The following is a 21,945-nucleotide window of genomic DNA, read 5'->3' as shown; positions in this document are numbered from 1 at the left end:
CAAACTGTGAATTCATGAGTCAGTGGTTACGATAATGTTGCAACAAAATGCCGCTGTGTGTTTCGAGGCTGGAGCTGCGTTATAAGAGCGACAATCACATACCACTATTCGACTGAGTAACCCAAAAGTTGGCAGTGTTATCTTCCGTCCTATCTATCAGCTCAAAATTAGAGACGGGTTTTTTCAAAAGGTCCTTTAATAGCTTTAGCACGAATGTTCGAAACGTGTAAATCAAATATAAAGCATTAGATTTTTACCGCAATGACATCACAAATGATTGTCGCCAGTTTTACGAGAAACTAAAGTGAAACATAACGAATAACATACACAATTATGAATACGGCTGCATATTAAAAATATGCCATTTAATGAATGATCAATCTAATCGCTTTTTTGATTTTATGGTCCAAACCTGAGAACGGTTATACAAACAATTGTTTGTATTAAATAATTTTCAATATAACCTTATTTTGTAAAACCTGTGATCTATTTTAGAGTATTTTGAATACAACTCCGTTGTGGGCGACAAGGTGGTTTTACCATGCAACATAACACCCCCTTCGTTTGATGACAGTGTAGCGCTCGTTCTGTGGTATATAGGTGACTCTGGGAACCCGATCTACAGTGTGGATGCAAGAAACGAGCCTGTGAAAGAAGGAAAACATTTCTCAAGTGACATTCTTGGGTCTCGAGCCAAATTTAACATCTCTGTGAGAAACTCTTTCCTTGTCATCGAACCAGTTAAAGCTGGTGACAGCGGTGAATACCGATGTCGAGTTGATTTCCGTCGAGGCAGAACTCAAAATAGGAAACTCAAGGTTAACGTAATCGGTAAACAAAAAGAAATCTAAGAAGTCGTTATTGTTCTTTATGACAACTGTGATATAAAACATGGTTCAGTAAAATAAACTAAAGTATGTTGTAAAATGCCTTTACGTGATTATCTTATTTTAAGCAACTAAAACCCTGAGATGAAATTCAGTAATTTTTAAATGAAAATGGAATATGCTTATTCCAATGTAAAACTGGAATGTACTCCAAACCTATTATTATCGATTCATTCAATTGCTTTTGGTAAAACACTTCTAAAGCATATAAAATTATCACTTTATTATTATTTCCACCTAAATATCATGTTACATAATGTGCTTTTAATGTTGCGTATGGCTCTTTAACTGATACGTTTAATAAATAAAGTAAAAACAAATCCTTGAATATTAAATACTTTGTGCCTAAGCATTTCTTTTTTTTTTTGTCAAATACATATTTAATCTTGGTCTGCTTTTAGTTCCACCGAAAGATATTTATGTCCAAACAGGAGATAAAAAATTCCAAGATACAGTTATCGGCCCTATTAATGAGGGAAACGCATTGAACTTAACATGTATAGCTGTAGGAGGTAAGAATTAGTACTGTTGTTTCCGATACTTTAGTTCCGAACAAATAGTTGTTTTCAAGCATTTATTATTAACCTCATATTTTTATGTTTTATTTTAAAGTGAAATGTTGATTTTCAGTTTTTAATGGTAACATTATTCCTCAAAACCTGAGAAAATAAGGCTTCCAGAAAAGGAGAAATGAACCTAACCTATCTTGTGATTTTTGATACAGTTTGATGTAATTTTCCAAGATTTTAAGTAGTTACAATACGATTTTACTTGGAAAATATTCATCATTACAAGAGCTCAGTGAATTGGATTTCTTTTATGAAGTTATATAGTAAGAAGAGATTTAGAAGTAATTAACAATTAAATTGTATAGTAATAACTTATTTCTGTGTATCCAAAGAAAACAGAAAATATTAAAACCAAAATCAAAGATTTTATTGATCTAGATTGGTTAGCTTTCGAATTATTATTTTTCCTTCTCCACAAGAAAAAATAAAATAAATAAAAACAGTGCTTGTGTTGAGAAATCTCTAAGGATACTTTGATGTGTGGTCGGATATCGCCAGTGGTTTCGAAGTAAATATTCTTATTTATTGCAAGAATTCACTCTTCAGGAAACCCTTCTCCCTCTGTGAAGTGGTGGAGAGGAGAAGCTCTAATGGATGACAGCTACACTATTCTGAAAGAGGGAGCAGTGGTTAACAGTCTCGAGATAGAAGCAGTGAATCGAAATTTATCAAAATCCACCATAACATGCCAGGCTATGAACACTAATCTTACCATGCCAAAGTCTGTGACAATTAAACTGGATGTGAATTGTGAGTATTAAAAAAGCAGATTATTAGTAGCAGACTATCCTTTAAGATATGTAAAATACATATTAATTTATTTGAAAATTCCGTCTTGGTTTTTACTGTTTTACTACACTTGTTTATTTCAGTTTCCAGTTTCTGCAGTGTTTAGAATGACTATATAATTTAAATAAAATAAGATAGGTAATGTTTATTGTAGAATATTTACTTTAGTAATAAGATTCTATGTTTTTCTGCTAATAATATACTTAGTCTTCTATGTAATGGAATATAATAACGTAATGTTAAAATTTTTCTAAACTTCATAAAATGCACTTTCCCTTTTCACTTTTTTCTTTTATTGTATTAATTATTTAACCTTGGGAATGAGTTACAATAGTATTATTGTTGTAATAAAAATGGCGAAAGAAGTATTTTGTCTTAATTTATACAAAACCTTTACTACATTTATAGTAGTTAAAGCAACCACTGGAAAGATACAAAAACGAAAAAGTTGAATTGATGTCGTATTCCTATCTTTTTATCAGACGTAAACTTGTAAATCAAGCTAAATAAATCAGTTTCTGAATACTGATAATGGGATCAGTAAGTACATATTTTTTATTTAGTTCAATCCTACTTGCTAAAATTTTTAAACGTTTTAAGCTACACAGTGGGGTATCTGTGTTGTGTTCGTCACGGATATCGATACCTGACATTTAGCGTTGTAAATCCGCAGATATTCCGCTGTGCCGATGGGGTGCACATGTATTAAGAAATGGCGGTAAAAGGTCTGTAGCTGTTTTTAAAGTGCTAAACCTAATGTGATAATGTTAATATAGCAGCTTCATTACGAACAGTGGTTGCTGTTCATGGTCTACATCCTGGATTAATGTGTAAACGAACCTGTAGTACTTAGACGTTTATTTCCTGTCATATTCTGTAAATAATGTTTTTCTATCTGGAACAGTTGGGCTATTCTTGTGACACTCTTCATGAAGTAGGAATATGTTAAATTATTTCTGAAAGAAATTCTGTGTCACTACGTTGAGAAGTGTTCGGGATATAGAACACAATGGTAGTGCTCCACCTTACGTGGAAGCTTTAATTTCAATATCTTATAATATTTTGGATCTTTAAAAGATGGAATGACCTGCTTAGACGAAATGATAATTTTTAAACTTAAATCTAGGTTTCTGTGGGAACCATTACTATAGTACGATTTTGAGCTTAAATGGCACAGCTCTGTATCAGCGGAAATGATGCATTTATGCGTATAATTATTATTCTTGAAGGGTGATTTTATAGAGCATGATTTAAATATAACTCAGTTGTTATAATCTACAGTTTAGTAATTGATATTTGGTGCTTATAAATAAAAGTCTTGAAGATAACCTTGAAATCTAAATAAATTTATAGGCTTGGCCAAAAACATCTCTTTTCATATCATTAAGAATTCTTTCCTTTAGCTGTCCTTTTCTGAATTATTCTCTGTCAGTGGATTTCTAAGTCATCATGTACTCGTATTGTTTACAAACCGAGTGACGTATTCTTACTGAAGCTATTAATCTATGTCTCAATTTCGTGATGAACTTGTAGTTTCAGTACAAGAATTCCGATAACAAAGGTGTATCGTAATGCTGAACTGCAAAATAATTAGATACACAGTAAGGAAAGATCAAGCTACAAGTGAAATTATAAGTAATTAATTCATAGGGGAAGTTGTAACAACGCTAATCTTAAGATAGTCCCAGAAGACACTGAAACGTTTTATGAATTTAAACACGTAGACGCGTATAACTAAACAACGTAAGATGACGCTAAATCCTGTTCACAGCATTGATATTTTGTCTTTGCCCAGTGAAGCCTCAATACGTTCGTATTTCAACGAAGAAAAAGAAGTTGGAAGTTGATATAGAGCAGAAAATAAAATGTTCTACTGGAGGATCTTTCCCCGCAGCGGAAATGACGTGGTGGCTGGACGGAAAGAAGATAGATGACGACAAGCAAACTCTAATAGGTAACTCTTCCACTACAGCGAGTGTACTCACTTTTATACCAATGATGAGAGACAATAAAAAGACACTGATCTGTCGGGCAGCAAATCCCCGCTTACCCGAGAGTGCAGTAGAAGACACGTGGAAACTAGATATTTATTGTGAGTATATAGCCTTTTATATACAAGCCCCCTTTGATATTGTGAATTGTTCAATAATGTATATATAATATATATTTTTGCAAAATTTACTATACGAATAAAATAAAGCATTGAAATTAATTTACGTATAGGCCTAGCATGGCCATGTGGTTGAGGCGCTCGACTAGTAATCTGAGGGTTGCGGATTCGTCAGTCCCATTATTCGTTGGTAAAAGAGTAGCCCAAGAGTTGGCGGTGGGTGGTAATGTCTAGATATCCTTCCTCTAGTCTTATCTTGATAAATTAGGGACTAATGATGACGATGATGATACTAATGATGATGATACAAAAGGGGCGGCTAGCGCAAATAGCCCTCGTGCAGCTTTGTGTAAAATTCAAAAACAAATAATTTACTTACACTGGATAATACTGTTCTTGTTAAACGAAGAGAATTATCTTTTGCGGATAACCACCAACGGTTTTATTTTGTTCGCTTTTACATTAACGAATTATTAACGAATTGAAGACAGAATAATTTTAGAAACATTCAAACGTGATTAGTACTCTTCATGTTCTTTATGAGTCTGTAAATTTAAATCTTAAAAATAAATACTTAGTTATATAAGAAAAACAAATATTTAAGAGACAGTCTATAACTATATTTACGAAACTAGAATACTCTTTGAGTATTTAAAGTTATTGAGTTGTTTTTTTTTATAATCTAAAGATTATTTTTGGAACTTATTGAAATTGTAATCGGCACTTATTTTTTTGATGAATTTGCAACATTTAGTACATTAAGCATTTTTATCATGCATTTAGAAAGAAAATAAAGCCTAGAATTTAAATAACCTAAAAATATAATGACATGTATTAGCGTAAAGTAGTTTTAAATAACGCAGGCTATCGTTAAATTGAACAAGAGTTATTTTAGAATATCACAGAAACAGTCCTTATAGCTTAAGGCTAATAAAAACAATGAGCTGTTACAACTATGTTCATTCATCTCCAATAAGGAACAATTGGTTGAACGAACCAAGACCGTTTTGTCTCTATTAAGTTATCCTACTATAAATTAACAATTCTTGTTACCAGTAGCTCAGGACTGAGAAAAAAAAAATCATATTATATGATATATAGCTATATAGATATCTTGCGTAAAATTTGTCACAGAATTATTTTACACTTAGTTCTAAGATAGTATTATAACTTTAGATCAACCGGAGCTTTCTCTCGTCCTCGGGGCAAGTGTTCAAGACGAGCAAATTAGGGAAGGTCACGACGTTTACTTCGAGTGCAACGTTAACGCCAATCCTGAAATTAGAGAGGTCGAATGGCTCTTGGACGGTGACCGACTGTTTAGCGACCCTTCAAAAGGAATCTTTATCATGGGAAAATCATTGCGCCTCGAAAACGTTGGGAAACAACACCGTGGGACCTATCAGTGTCAAGCTGATAATGCTGTTGGGAGAGGTCAGAGCGAGAAAGTTCCTTTAAGTATTCAGTGTACGTTGCGCACATTTCTTTTTCGTTTACTAGAACTAAGTTTATAAGCACACGTCATCCAGATCAACATAGTTTTGCCAGTCTTAGAATAACATTATATTCTATCCGATCACAAATATAAATATTTAAAATGAAACTTGTAGGATAATTGTGAATAACAATATTTTATTGTAACCTTAAAAATTTCGTGTTATAAGGAAATTAAGTTGCACCAGAAGTAAAGTAAAAGGTACAAATTGGTATAACAGGTTTAGTTAATGAGAAATACCGTAAGCAAAATAAATATTAAGTCAATATTTTGTAGCATGAAATATTTTAAAATTTGAGATATTTTGGGGAAAATATAATTTCTCATTTTGTTACCAGCAACCTATTGTATGTTTTAAGCATGACGTAAAATTATTAATTAATAACCTGTAATCTTATTATTGTGCTTTTTAATTATCGAAGAAGATATTCGAATGTGTAACAAGCATAACAAATATCGTTAGATGTTGTAACGTAAATAACTTTCTGTTTTATGTACAAAAAGAATGAAGATACAGATTAGCGATGTACATGTTGTTACATTTTATTGATTTTGCAAAATAAAACAACAACAAAAAACTATTGAAAAATACTGTAAGGTAAAACATTCAGATATCTGCGCTATGAAAAGATACGGAACTCTTATAATTACAGTGACCTAAGTAAATATTTATGTATTTGTATTTTAAAAAATGGATTAATTCGTAAGCAGTATTGTCCTGTGCTATCACGATGAGAAAGTCCGGAATAACCTAGTGGTAAGGCAGTTGACTTGCGATTTGTAGACCGAAACTCAGCATGGAATACGCATGTCCTTTCAACCGTTTTAATTAGTTTATTTATTGAAGGCCTTAAAATGTAATCGTCAATTCTCTTACTTGTTGATAAGTATCTGTATTGGCGTGCAGCCTGGCCAATTGTCTCTTCTTTTATCGGCAATTCAAAAGTAGAGACGGCAGTCTTAATAGCGTGTTACAAACAATTTTGTTTGTTTGTTTTTGGAATTTCGCACAAAGCTACTCGAGGGCTATCTGTGCTAGCCGTCCCTAATTTAGCAGTGTAAGACTAGAGGGAAGGCAGCTAGTCATCACCACCCACCGCCAACTCTTGGGCTACTCTTTTACCAACGAATAGTGGGATTGACCGTCACATTATAACGCCCCCACGGCTGAAAGGGCGAGCATGTTTGGCGCGACTCGGGCGCGAACCCGCGACCCTCAGATTACGAAGCGCACGCCTTAACGCGCTAGGCCATGCCAGGCCCGTTACAAACAAACAACACAATCTTACTACGCATGCGCTTTGTTTTTCTTTTTTGATTCCCTCAAATTTATTTAAATTATATTTATTTCTATGAGGAACTGACTCGCGCCAATGTAAATGTAACAAATCACTATTTATTACTGGTAAACAATGAAACATAGATATAAAAATAGGTTTCGTTTTACTTACTGGCTGCATGCTACTTTCTGCTTTCACTTCTCTCAACTGTACAGCGGTATGTCTTCGGATTTACAAGGCTAAAGTCAGGGGTTCGATTCCTTTCGGTGGGCTCAGCAGATAGCCCGATATGGCTTTGCTGTAAGAAAACACATCCAACCTTCACCAACTATATATTTTTGGGCCCGCATGGCCAAGCGTGTTAAGGCGTGCGACTCGTAATCTGAGGGTCTCGGGTTCGCATCCCCGTCGCGCCAAACATGCTCGCCTTCCCAGCCGTGAGAGCGTTATAATGTGACGGTCAATCCCACTATTCGTTAGTAAAAGAGTTGGCGGTAGGTGGTGATGACTAGCCTTCCCTCTAATCTTACACTGCTAACTTAGGGACGGCTAGCACAGATAGCCCTCGAGTAGCTTTGTGCGAAATTCAAAAACAAACAAGCAAACACTTCTCTCAGATTTTTCATTCGCTGCTTCTTCTTTGTTGAACTCCTGTCTTTTATATTCTTTTCTCAAACCTACAAAGGACCGATTCCTTTTTTTCTGACCTTGCATCTATCTCTATCATATTGGATCGCAACGTTTCATAACCGTAGTAGTCTTGTAGTCTCCATATCAGTTGAACATAGAAACAGAGCCACTATATCCGCTCACCTCAATCATTTTCTCATGATTTTTAATTCTGTAGTTTCTTAATTCTTTAACGACTCACCATAAGCAGACTTTCTCAACTTAAATCGATGTTGTCTTTTCATCTAAATTTAAAACAACAGCAAGAAATAATACATATTTAAAGATCATGATTCACTGATTAAGGAAAAGGTAAAAAAATTATATACTAATATATTCTATTACAATAATTTTGGTACGGAAATCATACACTAGTGCTTGTCTTACAAGAAAGCATGAAAGGAAAATCTCACAAGAAGATGTGCTTTCTAGTAAGCTGCTATGACATATTCATGCCCTACAATTCGGTACTACGAAAAATTAGGATTACAGTTACCATAATCTAGTTTGTAATAATTTTTGCCAAAGAGTGTTAGCAATCAGGCCTGAACTATTTGTTTGTGTACTTGGACTGTGAATCCGCGGAAAGTTACTGCAAAAACTACACTCCAACCTTCAGGGTGATGACTGAGTTAAAAGAACGACAGTATAATATCATTATTTTATTATTCAAGAATAAATACTGGCGATGGATAACTGCTGTTGTCTTCCCTGCAATAAGTCAGATTAAACGTTTGCAATAACTATGCGTAGTTAATTATTTGGGTAATTCGTGATGACGAGAAATCCACTCGAAGTAAAAATGTATCTCAAAACGGCTGGTATGGGTATTAAAACTTTAATTAAAATAAAGTATAGAAAAACGTTTCGAACTTCTTAGGTCATCTTCTCTCTTAGTTAACCTGAATATGACTTAAGAAGATCGTAACGTTGTTATCTACTTTATTCGAATAAAAGTTTTAATATCCATACCAGCCGTCTTTAGATACAATTATTTGGGTAACTTAGCGCGAGAAATTTGTAACAACAGAGTATTTCGTCAGACAGTGAACAACTATCACAATGGAAGAGAGAAATTTGCTGAAAGTATTGGTGATTAGAAGTTGTTGTTTTACAACGAATATGATATAAACATGCAACCTTGCTCAACAACTCATATTTTTATTTCAGCAAGGAAACATCTTGTATATCTTAGGAAATGTCACGTGTTTGATTAACTCAAGCTATTTATTTCCTCCTTTTTTTTGTTAATGGGTCTGGCATATCCTGGTGGTTAAGGCTCTCGACTCGTAATCCGAGGGGCGCGGATTCTAATCCTCATCGCACCAAACGTGCTCGCTCTTTCAGCTGTGGGGCATTATAAAGTGACAGTCAATCACACTATTTGTTGGTAAAAGAGTGGCGGTGGCTGGTGATGACTAGCTGATTTCCCTCTAGTCTTAAACTACTAAATTAGGGACGGCTAGCGCAGATAGCCCTGGTGTAGCTTTTTGCGAAATTAAAAATAAACAAACTTTTTTTAACGAAATAAACGTGAAATGTAAACAAAAGTTATCTTAGAATATGTGTGTACATTAAGTTAATATTTATACTTTGATAAATTTTCCGTTAAAACTTACTTTTATTTAATACTAATAATTATCGTATATTTCTCAATAAAAGTCATCAATCCTTAACGTATTCAGTATTATATTTATATAGTTCAAGCATGTACTTATTTATTTTACGATTTTAAATTATGTCCTTAAGAGTACAGCGAAATGTCTGAAGACTCACAGGCTAGAAACCAGGTTTTGATACCTGTGAGGGGTAGAATACAGCTAGCTTATTGTGTATCTGGGGGCTTACTTCCACTCGATTCTAAATTATTCAATACAGAACGCGCATTTACTGCTTAAAATAACCAATAATAACATGTTTATTATGATATGTTACATGTTAATTTTATTTGGTTTCCGATTTTCACATGTGTGTGTGGTATGAAAATGATACGTTATCATTTTATAAAATAAGTTTCTACTACCTTCTTAAAGCAAAAAAACTATTTTTATATAGTTTGAAGACTAATTAATATTATTTTTGTGCAACTGATTTGAATTTTCTTAAACTATTAATCGTTAAAATATATGATAATACAATTGGCTAATTTATTCTTTAAAATTACCTTACATTTTTTCATTCAAAAAAGCACACGCTATACGGTTTTATTATAACGGTAAACTAACTTATTTTATATTTCGCTTTTTATGATCTAAAAAGTATTGCAGCGAAGGTTTATCTGAAGATAATATTTGTATTATTCAGGAAAAAATCAAAATGAACCTGATCATAACATGCGAAAAATAACCTAATCTCTTCACTATTTCTGTGAATCATAGATACTCAAGTAACTACGGTTTACTGAGTTCACCGTATTAATAAAACAAGATGTCTAAATATAACTCAATGTATGCCATTTTGTCATTCCGTCTCAACACCCACGCAAGATGTTGGCAGTTTATCTTTACCAACGATGCCTAATAACCCCCGGGATATAGGGTCATAGTTTTAAATTGTGTGTGTGTGTGTGTTTATGAACATTTGAATTTTTTTAATAGAATTTTAAAAAATGTTTGATTCAGCGGTTGAACGTCCATCCACTAAGAATCACTATATTAACTGTTTAATGAACGTACCTTGAGGGTGGCCCGTCCTGTCCAGGTGATTAACGCACCCAGATCGTAATCCAAAGGTCGTAGGTTCGAATCCCCATCACACCAAACATACTCGTCTTTTCAGCAGTAGGGGTGTTATTATGTGACGGTCAGTCCTACTATTCGTTTGTAAAAGAGTAGCCTAAGAGTTGGCAGTGGGTGGTGATGACTGGTTGCCTTCCCTGCTAAATTAGGGATTGCTAGCGCAGATAACTCTCTTGTAGATTTTCGCAAAATTCAAAACAAACAAACTCTTTATAACAATGATAAACTTACTTATTGTACCAAAAGCTGTAAATTATCATTCTAATGGCTATTTAACAATGCCATGTGTTTGTTAGAGCTACAACTACTACTATTCTAACACATAGTCCTTAGTATTCTTTGGTATTACCTAGAAAATGTCTCGGAAAAAAATATGTTAACTCGATCAGTGAAACGCGTGTCTCGTACATTACAGGAACAGTCGTAATACAGTATTATGTGCTTAAAAAATGAACAATTTTGTATTTTGATATAATGTGCATTTATTTCCTAGTTGTCCAGAGATTAAAGTAAAAAACGACTGAAATGTTCACAGTCGATTTAACAAGAACAAACTCTTATTGATAGATTATTTATGTGGTAATTAAAACGTGTTGATTAATGTTAGTAATATCATAGTTCTACTTGCATCGTGTGGCACATAATACATAATTAATTTCAGTACAAATGGGAGTTTCCCATAATACTTGTTTTAAAAACACAGCACCAACAAAATTGATTAAGAGGAAAGAGGTTTTGGTTTTGTTCGAGTGTTAACACTTAATACAATTATGACAAAAATTGGCTTAGAAGTTTAAAGCATTTGATTAATTAGGTAATTAAATAAGAGATTTAAATTTTTTGTTCCTGAAATCTAAAACTCAATTATTTGTCACCTGTTATCATAAGTCAGAATTCTAAACTCATATTTGTTTCTATCCGACAATATAATATAGTTAAAAATAGTTTGAAGAAATAATATGATATAATAAAGATTTGTTGGTAACATTAATATGTATAGCATGTTTCTTACTAAGATATATCAGAATGTCTACGGAAACATTTCAACTTTCCGCCCTCTAGTGACTCAGCAGTAAATTTGAATGCTTGTAACACTAAATATCAATCTTTGATACCCATCATTAGCAGATACAAAAGAATACTACATTATACAATATATTGAGTGGCTGGCTGACGTGACGGCCGTCTTTATCAATTGAGTTATCAGTATTTTCTTTATTCCGCATAAATTTACAGTGAGATATGTAATTGTAATACTCTTTGTATAGTTCCCCGAAAGTACAGCTGTAAGTCTACGGATTTACAACACTACAATCAGGGTCTCGATCCTCCTCGGTGGACTCAGCAGATAGCCCAATGTGGCTTTGTTATAAAAAAACACACCCACACTCTCTGTATATAAAAATTTATGTTAATGGACTCTAATGGCATAAGTGTGACGTTACGTAAAACATACAAATTTATAACAGAATTAACTAAAATAGAACAATTAAAAATGTTCGAAAAATGTACTTTGTGACAAAACTTCAGACTTCTAAATGAATTACTATAGTTATATTTTTAAAGGATTAAATTTTGTGCAAACAAGTGACAGAAACAAAAGACGAAGAAACACATGTCAGAAACTGAATTTAAGGTTTAAAACTGTGGTAAGGTTTGAATAGCTCAAATTAATTAAGGGACGACCGGAGTGTTTCATATTGCAATTACATAAAGGTAAAACTACTGTTGTTAAATACTTACAGTAACACATCTTACGCAACCTGATATATAAGTGGTTAGTATAATAATGTGCTTCAATCTTCCACTCTGAAAGAAGCAGTGTATTTTAAATGATCCAGACTGATGGTGAAAAACATGCCAGAACCTCAATTGAAACAAGTACAAATTTTTATAGAGTAGCTAACTTGTTCATGAAATGTCTTTCAAATGATTTCAATGAGTCGTTATAAAGGCCCTAGCGTGGTGTGGTGGTTAAGGCCCTCAACTCACACCAAACATGCTCGACCTTTCAGCAGTGGAGGCGTTATAAGGTGACAGTCAATCTCACTCTTCGTTGGTAAAAGAGTAGCCTAAGAGTTGGCGGTGGGTGGTGTTGACTAGCTGCCTTCCCTCTGGTCTTAGACTGCTAAATTAGGGACGCGTAGTGCAGATAGCCCTCGAGTAGCTTTGCGCGAAATTTAAACCAAACCAATCGTTATAAAGCGGCTTTAAGCCTCGTAAAATGAATGAATGGCAAAACGCAGTTACAACATCAATTTCCCAGACATAGACACACATATTACCGCCTTATCTTAGTCGTCTGTACAAGAATCTGTGTTAATGTCCACATACATGTATATATATTTTAAATTATGCAGTGTGGCACCGCGAACGGCATACAATATACGAAGGCAGTTTTATGGCTTTTAGTTTTATCATAATTTTTGCAGATGCAATTAACCAAAATTTTCTCGTCATAAATGAAAATACTCGCTTCCTTTGTGTTCTGTTGCTTACCAGCACGCACGCCGGACTTGAGTCACATTGGACGTACTCTATAAAGGGATTTCGAGAGCACGTGATTCACCTACATGCAATGTTGATGAACTGGAAACAACTCCGATGGAAAAGTGAATCACGTTAAACTGATGTATAATTGATTCAGTAATATTAAATATGCCATATGAAAGTTTAACCTTGGTCAGTGTTTGAGATGTTCGTACACCTTAGTAATAAACGTTCCCTGATTATCTGTTGTAACTCTGTTGAAACGAGCTACATGCCCTATCGTAACAATGAGCACTTTTGGACAGAAAGAACAATAATAAATATATCCATATAAGGTCAAACGACATTTGTTTTTGTGAAAATGAGCTCATGATGTTTCGACACCTTTAGTCAATAAAGATTCTTGACCGTTTAATAGTTAGAACACAAACTCTTGATTTTTGACCTACAGAGAAATATCTGAAAATATATTGAATAAGTGTTTCTGTAGATATATTCTTATAAAAGAAATCTGCAATTTTATTGTTATCTATTCCAAAATATGAGCATTGATAATAGCTTCTGTAGACGATAGTTGAAACCAGATATCATTAAAATGTGATTGTTGAATTAAGATGTGTTAAAATTATTTGAAATATAAAGTAGAAACACATGGAAAAGTTAAAACTGTTTTAAAACAGAATACATAAAATTCTCTGTTTCTTGTTAACTACAAAGCCATAGAATGAGCTACCTGCGTTGTTAAACACCGAATTTTAGGAATGTAAACCGTTAAAGTTGCAGCTGAGCCAGTACAGAATAAAACAAATGCCTGAAAAAACACAAGAACAAAAGTTTGACTCTGGACTTAGTAAATTATGCTAATCAGAAAAACTTCAATAACCATTTCCAGTTGGATGTGTTAATTAATATTTTATTTTGTCACACATTAGAATATAAATTTACAATTAAGAACACGCTACACAAGAGAGAGAAAACCAAGAACTTAAGAATGACACTTTCACATTTAAAATGTTGGATTTTTAATATGAAAGTGCTCTCGAAATTCATGATAAATGTGAAATAAATAACCAGAATTTCTGTTTGAAAAGTATATGTTTTGGTGATTTAGTATTTTTTAATCATACGAAAATTATCAAAGTAATGCATGAATATCTGAATATAAAAATATTTGATTTCCATAATTAATATTTACATTGTACATATTGTAATATTTTTTCCCTTTATACAGTTTAGACATAACAACTGCCTCCGCTGTCTCCGTGGTAATTTTATAAATTATGTTTCGATACCCGCAGTAAGCAGGGCAAATATTGAAAAGCTTTGCTCTTAACAACAAGCAAACATGTTTTGTGATTAAACCAGTGTGACTATCTTTCACATAAACAAGTATTCCTTTCCGTAGAACATCAGTGTAAAACAGAGCATTGTGGTATTTTTTTACTCAAGCAATATACATCTACATTAATAAAGTCTAGAGGTCTCCATCGTTCGTCTAGTAATTAAAATCAATTATACCCTCGTTAAGTGCTTCTCAGTCACAGCTCTTGGACCGAGTAATTAACGAAATACAAGAGGTTTCATCTTACGTACATCGCGTATAAATATTCTTTTGAAAGAGAAGAACATCTTCTTGTTGTTTTTTTATTTAAATCAAAGACACAGGGTAGAATATATGCACGTGTAAATCATAGAACATCTATAAACCTTGAGATCTACACGTTTTGGAAGCGAAGAAACATATTACCTGTAAATTTTTAGTTGATAACTATCACGCTTATTACGAGAAATTTCTTCGAGTTATACATTTAAAACGCAAATTATCAGACCACATTCACAAATTCTACAACTTAACCGCTTCGTCACCATCATACAAGAACATTAGTTGCACAAAGATTACACTTTTTAACTGGTACCTTTCACAAGTTTCTTCTGGGGAAATGCATAAAGAACTTTTTAAACAACTGAAGAAGATAAAACGTGTAGGATACGAAGCTCATTTAACACTATTTTTACCTAAAAAAAACTGCGATAAGAAAACGAAAAGATAAGAAGGCGGCAACATACGCTCCTTATTTTATCAAAATACGTCATATACATTTTTTTCTGTATCATCCTATACATTTAAAATAACAGTGATTTTATTGAAAATTTACGAAATGCATAAATCTAGTCATTATTTTACTGTCCGACGTGACATATTTGAAGCTAGTTCTCGTTGTGTTTTTACTGACTAGAATTAACAATTACTTACTTACTGAATATAAAACCTCATGAATATATGTTTTTTAACATAACCTCATTTTCCTGATATTACGAACTTTAAATTTCCCAAACATTTGTAGTTGAATCCTGGAAATAATGTTCTATAAAACAATTTAGTTTAACTTTTCTTGTTTGCTGCTTTACCGATAGAAAATTATGTACTAACCGTATTCGGTTCAAGTAACAATTCAAGGCCTGGTATGGCCAGGTGGGTTAAGGCGTTCGACTCGTAATCTGAGGGTCGCAGGTTTGAGTCCCGGTCGCACCAAACATGCTCGCCCTTTCAGCCGTGGAGGCGTTATAATGTGGAGGTCAATCACACTATTCGTTGGTAAAAGAGTAGCCCAAAAGTTGGCGGTAGATGATGATGACCAGCTGCCTTCCCTCTTGTCTTACACTGCTAAATTAGGTACGGCTAGCGCGGATACCTCTCGAGTAGCTTTGCGCGAAATTAAAAAAACAAAAACAAACAATCAAGTAACACTTTTATTTTCCAGCTCTAAATTTATTACTTTGTAACTTATTTAGCAGGTTTTGATAAGCGTTGAAATAATTAAAAATAAATGGAAAAACTAAAGGAGTTTGGAAATGATAAACAGGATACTCTTACCGAAAAAAATATTAGTGGAGTAAAAAACAGAAGTAATTTCTGATATTTAAAGATTTGTTTTTTGAATTTTTGTAAAGCTACTCGAGGGCTATCAGCGCTAGCCGTCCATAATTTAGCAGTGTAAGACTAGAGGGAAGGCAGCTAGTCATCACCATCCATCGCCAACTCTTGGGCAACTCTTTTACCAACAAATAGTGGGATTGACTGTAACTTTATAATGCCCCCATGACTGACAGGGCAAGATATTTCAAGAAGCTTTACCTTTGTTTCATGAAAACATAATTTCATTTCAGCTACATTATTACTAATTAAGATTTGTTTTTACAAACTTCTAGTAAGAACAGATATTTCTGTGTTTAAAACAACTGTCACTTTTCTTTATATCGCTTGATTGATGCGTGGTTAATAATAAATAATGATTCAGTTTCTATTACAAAAATAGAACTATAACGAATTGTTCCTATGTCTTAAGATATTCCATAATCCTATTTAAAACGTTTTTCAATAACTCACTACACTTAAAAGTTGTGTTCTTTAATCTGCCTTGTCTTTCAATTCAGTTAAACAGATGATAAGTGATAAACTGAAGGGGTCGTGGATATTTATCAATATCCTCGTACCATAGAGAAAAATATATATTTATAAATTTTCCAAACTTTTCGGTTATTATAGGTTAAAATAACATATAATACTTGTAAGTTATTAAAACCTAAATATCAATGTTCAATTTTTCAGCATATTGTTTCGCTGTTGTTATTATACGTATAAGGAATATTTACTAACAGCTCTTATTATATAACTATATATTAGTCTGTTTGTTTAGAATTAAGCACAAAACTACATAATGGGCTATTTGTGCTCTGCACACCCCGGGTATCGAAACCCAGTTTTTAGCGGTGTGAGTCCGCAGATGTACCGTTGTGCCACTGAGGGACACGTATTATTAATTACAACGAACTACAATCGCTAGTATTATATAAAAGCTTGCTTCATAAGACACATAATCAAAGTCTACTCTTTTATAGAGTAAAGTTTAAAAACCTCTGAAGGCTTACAAACACCATTTCTTTTTGTTCTGTTCTCCAAAAACATGTAAATTGTTTAATATTATTCGACATAATAAATTAACGTAATTTATTATGTTGTGTAATATTAAAGTGGCGTTGCTGCCAGTTATGGTTACTTTAATAAAAGTCCAACAGAAGATGGCAGCTATCAGAGCGAGTGTATTTGGTCTATTTCACTTCAAGCCAGAATCGTAGGTTCTGTTCCTTACCATTGTTGTGACTCACAGTTCCTATGATTGCTGAGCTGAACACTTGAAGTAATTCGTGATGAGGAGAAATCAACTTGAAGTAAAAAAAATGTATTCTCAAGACGGCTTTAAATAAAATAAAGTACAGAACAACGTTTTGATCTTCTTAAGTCATCTTCTCTCTTTGTGAACCTGAAGATGACATAAGAAGGTCGAAACGTTGTTCTGTACTTTATTTAAATTAAAGTTTTAATACCCATAACAGCCGTCTTGAGAGTACATTGCCCTGAACTGTTCACTAAATCTAATGTACATGTCACAGCTGATTTAGCATAACTCTGTACATGGTTTCTGGTTTTCCGCCTTCCCACTACGAATTTGGATGCAGAAAAGCTGTTACAAATTGCCCCCGAAGAAGAAATGTTCGCTTTTCGAAGGCGCTCGGGTTATAAGATTTTTATTCATTTCTATCAAGACTTCTTTCATCTACGTGTTTTTCCAATATCAGTGTATTTGTGTTTCTTGTTTCCAACTGTTAGTAGGTACACCTATCTAAACTAGCATTTAAAATGTTTAGTAATTAAAACTATCAAGGAAATTTACAGGAAAAACTGAAGAAAATTGAAGCAATAATGGAAACAGTAAATTAATAAATGAATAATTAGGATATTATGTTTCCAAGGCAATTTGCAGATTATAAACAAGAAGATAATTATTAAACAGTTGTTACATAATAGTATAACTTTGTTCTAAATACCTGTTATTAAATCATTTTCTAATGAATGAATTAATTTAAAAATTCGTTATTCAACTGTAGTACACGTGTCTAATTCGATTTTTTTTGGTTAATAGCCATTCAGATAGCTAATTGTGTAACTTTGTGTTTAATAATAAAAAATAAACTGACTAATAATAATAAAGAATTACACTTTATATTAATAGCTGTAAAGCTTAATACTTGAGTGTACGTTTAGGAAAATCTAATGAAAATCTACAGATCAAGACATTCTATATATCATGTTATAAACACACACACACACATACATCACGCTATAAACACATACACATGTATATATAAATATTAGCGTATAATATTAGAATGACAAGATTCAAGCGTTAAATTATAGTCCTACATAATACTACATAATGTAAAAAAAACGTAATGGAAAGAAATTAGAAGATATATGGCAAATTTTAAGCTAAATGAGAATGTCATACAGTTGCCTAAAATTAAAACTTAACACCCCTCAATCCCACATACAAATAATTCCCACATTTTGATAATGGTTTCAGATATAAAATTAACCTTCACTCTAGTATGTTATTTTTAACTTGTCGTTCGGTTATGGTTTGTCACTAATTTGCGTAGACTATGATGATATATATATTTATGTAGCCAATCACTATTTTATTAGTTCAGTCTATGTTTCTTAAATAGGTTGAATATGTAATAGTATCATTTTTGAACGTTTTTTAATTGTATCATGTAGTTATACTGTTCAAAGGAGGTAAGTGAAGTCATAATTTGCGATAAGAGATAAAAAATAACGTTATAGCTGTCAATCCACCCACCGTCTCATCTTATGCAAGGCAACCAGCTTGTTATTACTCATGTATTCTGAAATCCACATGTTCTGTGGTATTTCTAAAGGATTCATGCAGCAGACTTGTCTCATTTGTCACCTTAAAGTCAGTCACAGAGTTTAGTGTGTTATACATTGTTCATTAATCACGTCTAGAGCTAAAAGTTATTCGGACGTTTTAATTATGTGAAATCTGTTGGCTGAATAGAAGTTACCAAATCACAACAAGCTGTTGCAAATTGGGTCACAAATCCTCAAAGACTCGGAAATAGAATGTGTAGTCTCTTCCAAATTAATAGTACACTTCCTTGGACATTGGAAAAGGCAGATTGTAATTCATATTACAAGCAAACGACCGCTGGCCATCGATTCTGTTTTTTTTTAAAACTGTAGAATACCTACTCTGAAACTGAATCCTGTATTCAAAACACTAGCCAGTATAGAAATGGCGAGAGACAGACTTCATTAGTCCAGTCTGCGTTTCAAACGCATTTCTTTATTAGCAAAGTCAATGATGTCATAAATACATCCTGTAAGCCAATGACGTACGAGGATATTCTTTTTATACATAAGTGTTGTTCAACCATGCTGTCAGATTAAGATACTTTAAGAACTCTAATAAAATTTACTAACAAATTCAGTCCTATTTTCATAAAAAAACACCTAACGCATGTGGTTCTAGTTGAAATAAAATCAGGAAAGAAGGAAGTGTTGGTGGAAGTCCATTCTTGGTTCGGTATGGCAAGGTGATTAGGTCGCTTGAAGCCCAGTCACACCAAACATACTCGACCTTTCAGTAGCAGGGGCGTTATAATGTCACAGTCAGTCCCACTATTCGTTAATAAAAGAGTAACACAAGAGTTGACGGTAGGTGGTGATGACGAGCTGTCTTCCCTCTAGTCTTACACTGCTAAATTAGGGACGACTAGCGCAGATAGCCCTCGTGTAGCTTTGCGCGAAATTAAAAAAACAACAACAACAAACAAACGTCCATTCTCTACATCTTATGGGATAAAATTAACATCACACATTATAAGGACTAGAGTCTGTGTTATTACTATGAGCTGGACAAACTGATCCTGACTAAGGCATAATGTATGATAATATCTACCACACTGTATTAACCCTGAGGGTGAGCGGATTAATCTAATAAACTTTATCCTATTGAGCATACATTAAGTTTTTTTGTGCGGACTCGTCACATAATATAAAGTTATTTAAGACATTAATATTGCCCAAGAAATAAGGTTTCTCAAATTAATGATTGAAAATAATTTTAGCATGTTTTCAACAGAAGTATTCAGTTTCGAGGCTAGAATGTCGTTCAAAAAAGGTGAAAGACAAGATAAGTAATAATGTTGAAACTTTATAGAATGGACGACAACTAGACGGAAAGGTGGAAGACTTTCGAAACGTCGTCCTCTACACTTGTGTCTCCACAACAGGCAGTTGCTGTCCATTCTACAAAGTTTCATCATGAATACTCTGCCAAAACAATCTATAAAACAATAAGTAATAATGTGTATTGCGTATCATCTAGCGACTAATCCTAAATGTGTATTGCGTATCATCTAGCGACTAATCCTAAATTGTATATGATTAATTAAGATGATTAAGTGTAATTTTTATAACAGTTTTTGTTATCAGAGATAAGAATTTGGATTTTGTTTAAAATGTTTTACGCGGTGTTTAAAACGATGTATAATGTTAGCTGCCAAACGCAATTTCTATATATTTTCGCCAATTGCTGTATAATTCCTCATAGAATTTAATGAAACTAACGAAATTATATAATAAGGGGATCCATTCACATTTGTCAGTCAAATCTTATTGTAACATACATGTGCATATTTTGTAACGTCACAACTTTTACATCAAGAAAAGTTAATCACACATTTGTCAATACGTGTTAATTTGAAAATCTTCTAATTTTAACACAGTTCTTTATATTAGGACCTAAACAACACAACCAACATAAAATTGTACTGTTGCATGTACGAATTTAACATTTATTTTACTTATGTTACATTACTGACATCCATATGTATCTTACTCGGAAACCATTGAATAAAATCAGTTAAACAATATCACAAACAGTTCAAGAACACATGGTCAGTTTAGCCTAAGAATAAAACTGGTTGGTGCAGAGCAACTGGTTCCATCATGGCCAAGTGGTTAAGGCACTCGATTCGTAATCCGAGGTTCTCGAGTTCGAATCCCTGTCACACCAAAACATGCTCGTCCTTTCCGACATGAGAGCGTTATAAAGTGACGACCAATCCCACTATTCGTTTGTAAAAGAGTAGCCCAAGAGTTGGCAGTGGGTGGTGATGACGAGTTACTTTCCCTCTAGTCTTACACTGCTAAATTAGGGACGGCTAGCGCAGATAGCTCTCGTGTGGCTTTGCGTGAAATTCAAAACAAACCAAACCATCGCAACTGAATAATGGCTTTTCATCACAGATCGAAAAGAGCTGAAAGAATAAAGTCTCTTCAGCTGTCGTACCAAATCGACATTTTATTTTTGTTAATACGACTCACATTTGTACGTTTAAAGATCAAATAGAACAACAGCTGACTGAAGAAAATCACAAGACATCATCTTTCCTACTACGTGAATTGTTTGTTTGTTTTGAATTTCGCACAAAGCTACTCGAGGGCTATCTGTACTAGCCGTCCCTAATTTAGCAGTGCAAGGCTAGAGGGAAGGCTACTCATCACCACCCACCGCCAACTCTTGGGCTACTCTTTTACCAACGAATAGTGGGATTAATTGTAACTTATAACGCCCCCACGGCTGAAAGAGCGAGCATGTTTGGCGCGACTGGGATGCGAACCCGCGACCCTCAGATTACGAGTCGCATGCCTTAACAAGCTTGGCCATGCCGGGCCTAACTACGTGGAACATAACAATATAAATCTATTATAATACCTTGTCTATTCATGTAACACTCAATTATAATAACTGGTGGATTTTGGCAGAAGAACAGTACATGAAAGACTTGTAGATAGTCAGCACTTGATGTGTATTTTCTCTATGAGAACTTGATAATCCTTTTCTGTTCAAAGGAAAACCAACCATTGAACTCCAGCGATTGGTAATTTCAGGAAAAAAACAACAACAAACACTTTCTTATATTAGTGGGAAGCTTACTGCGTTATTGAAACGTGTTTCTTTCAGCAAGATGGAGTCACATCCCATTTC

The 21,945-nt window shown here is 33.6% G+C and overlaps 1 protein-coding gene across 2 annotated transcripts in view; it reads left to right on the top strand.

The window, feature by feature from the left end:
* Window positions 1–21,945, top strand: part of LOC143233214 (nephrin-like) — an 85,508-nt gene that overhangs the window by 46,237 nt on the left and 17,326 nt on the right. Inside the window, exons 3-7 of one of the 2 annotated variants that reach the window (XM_076469185.1) lie at window positions 496–831; window positions 1,289–1,399; window positions 2,003–2,206; window positions 4,041–4,337; window positions 5,532–5,789. In XM_076469185.1, coding sequence (XP_076325300.1) covers window positions 496–831; window positions 1,289–1,399; window positions 2,003–2,206; window positions 4,041–4,337; window positions 5,532–5,789 — 1,206 coding nt within the window. Of the gene's footprint in view, window positions 1–495; window positions 832–1,288; window positions 1,400–2,002; window positions 2,207–4,040; window positions 4,338–5,531; window positions 5,823–21,945 lie in introns of both variants that reach the window. The other variant, XM_076469184.1, reaches the window with a different exon arrangement.

Source organism: Tachypleus tridentatus, chromosome 12 (assembly GCF_004210375.1).
Source record: "Tachypleus tridentatus isolate NWPU-2018 chromosome 12, ASM421037v1, whole genome shotgun sequence".
Taxonomy (NCBI): domain Eukaryota; kingdom Metazoa; phylum Arthropoda; class Merostomata; order Xiphosura; family Limulidae; genus Tachypleus; species Tachypleus tridentatus.
Note: the sequence above shows the minus strand (reverse complement) of the source record. Positions and strands in the feature narration are given on the sequence as shown.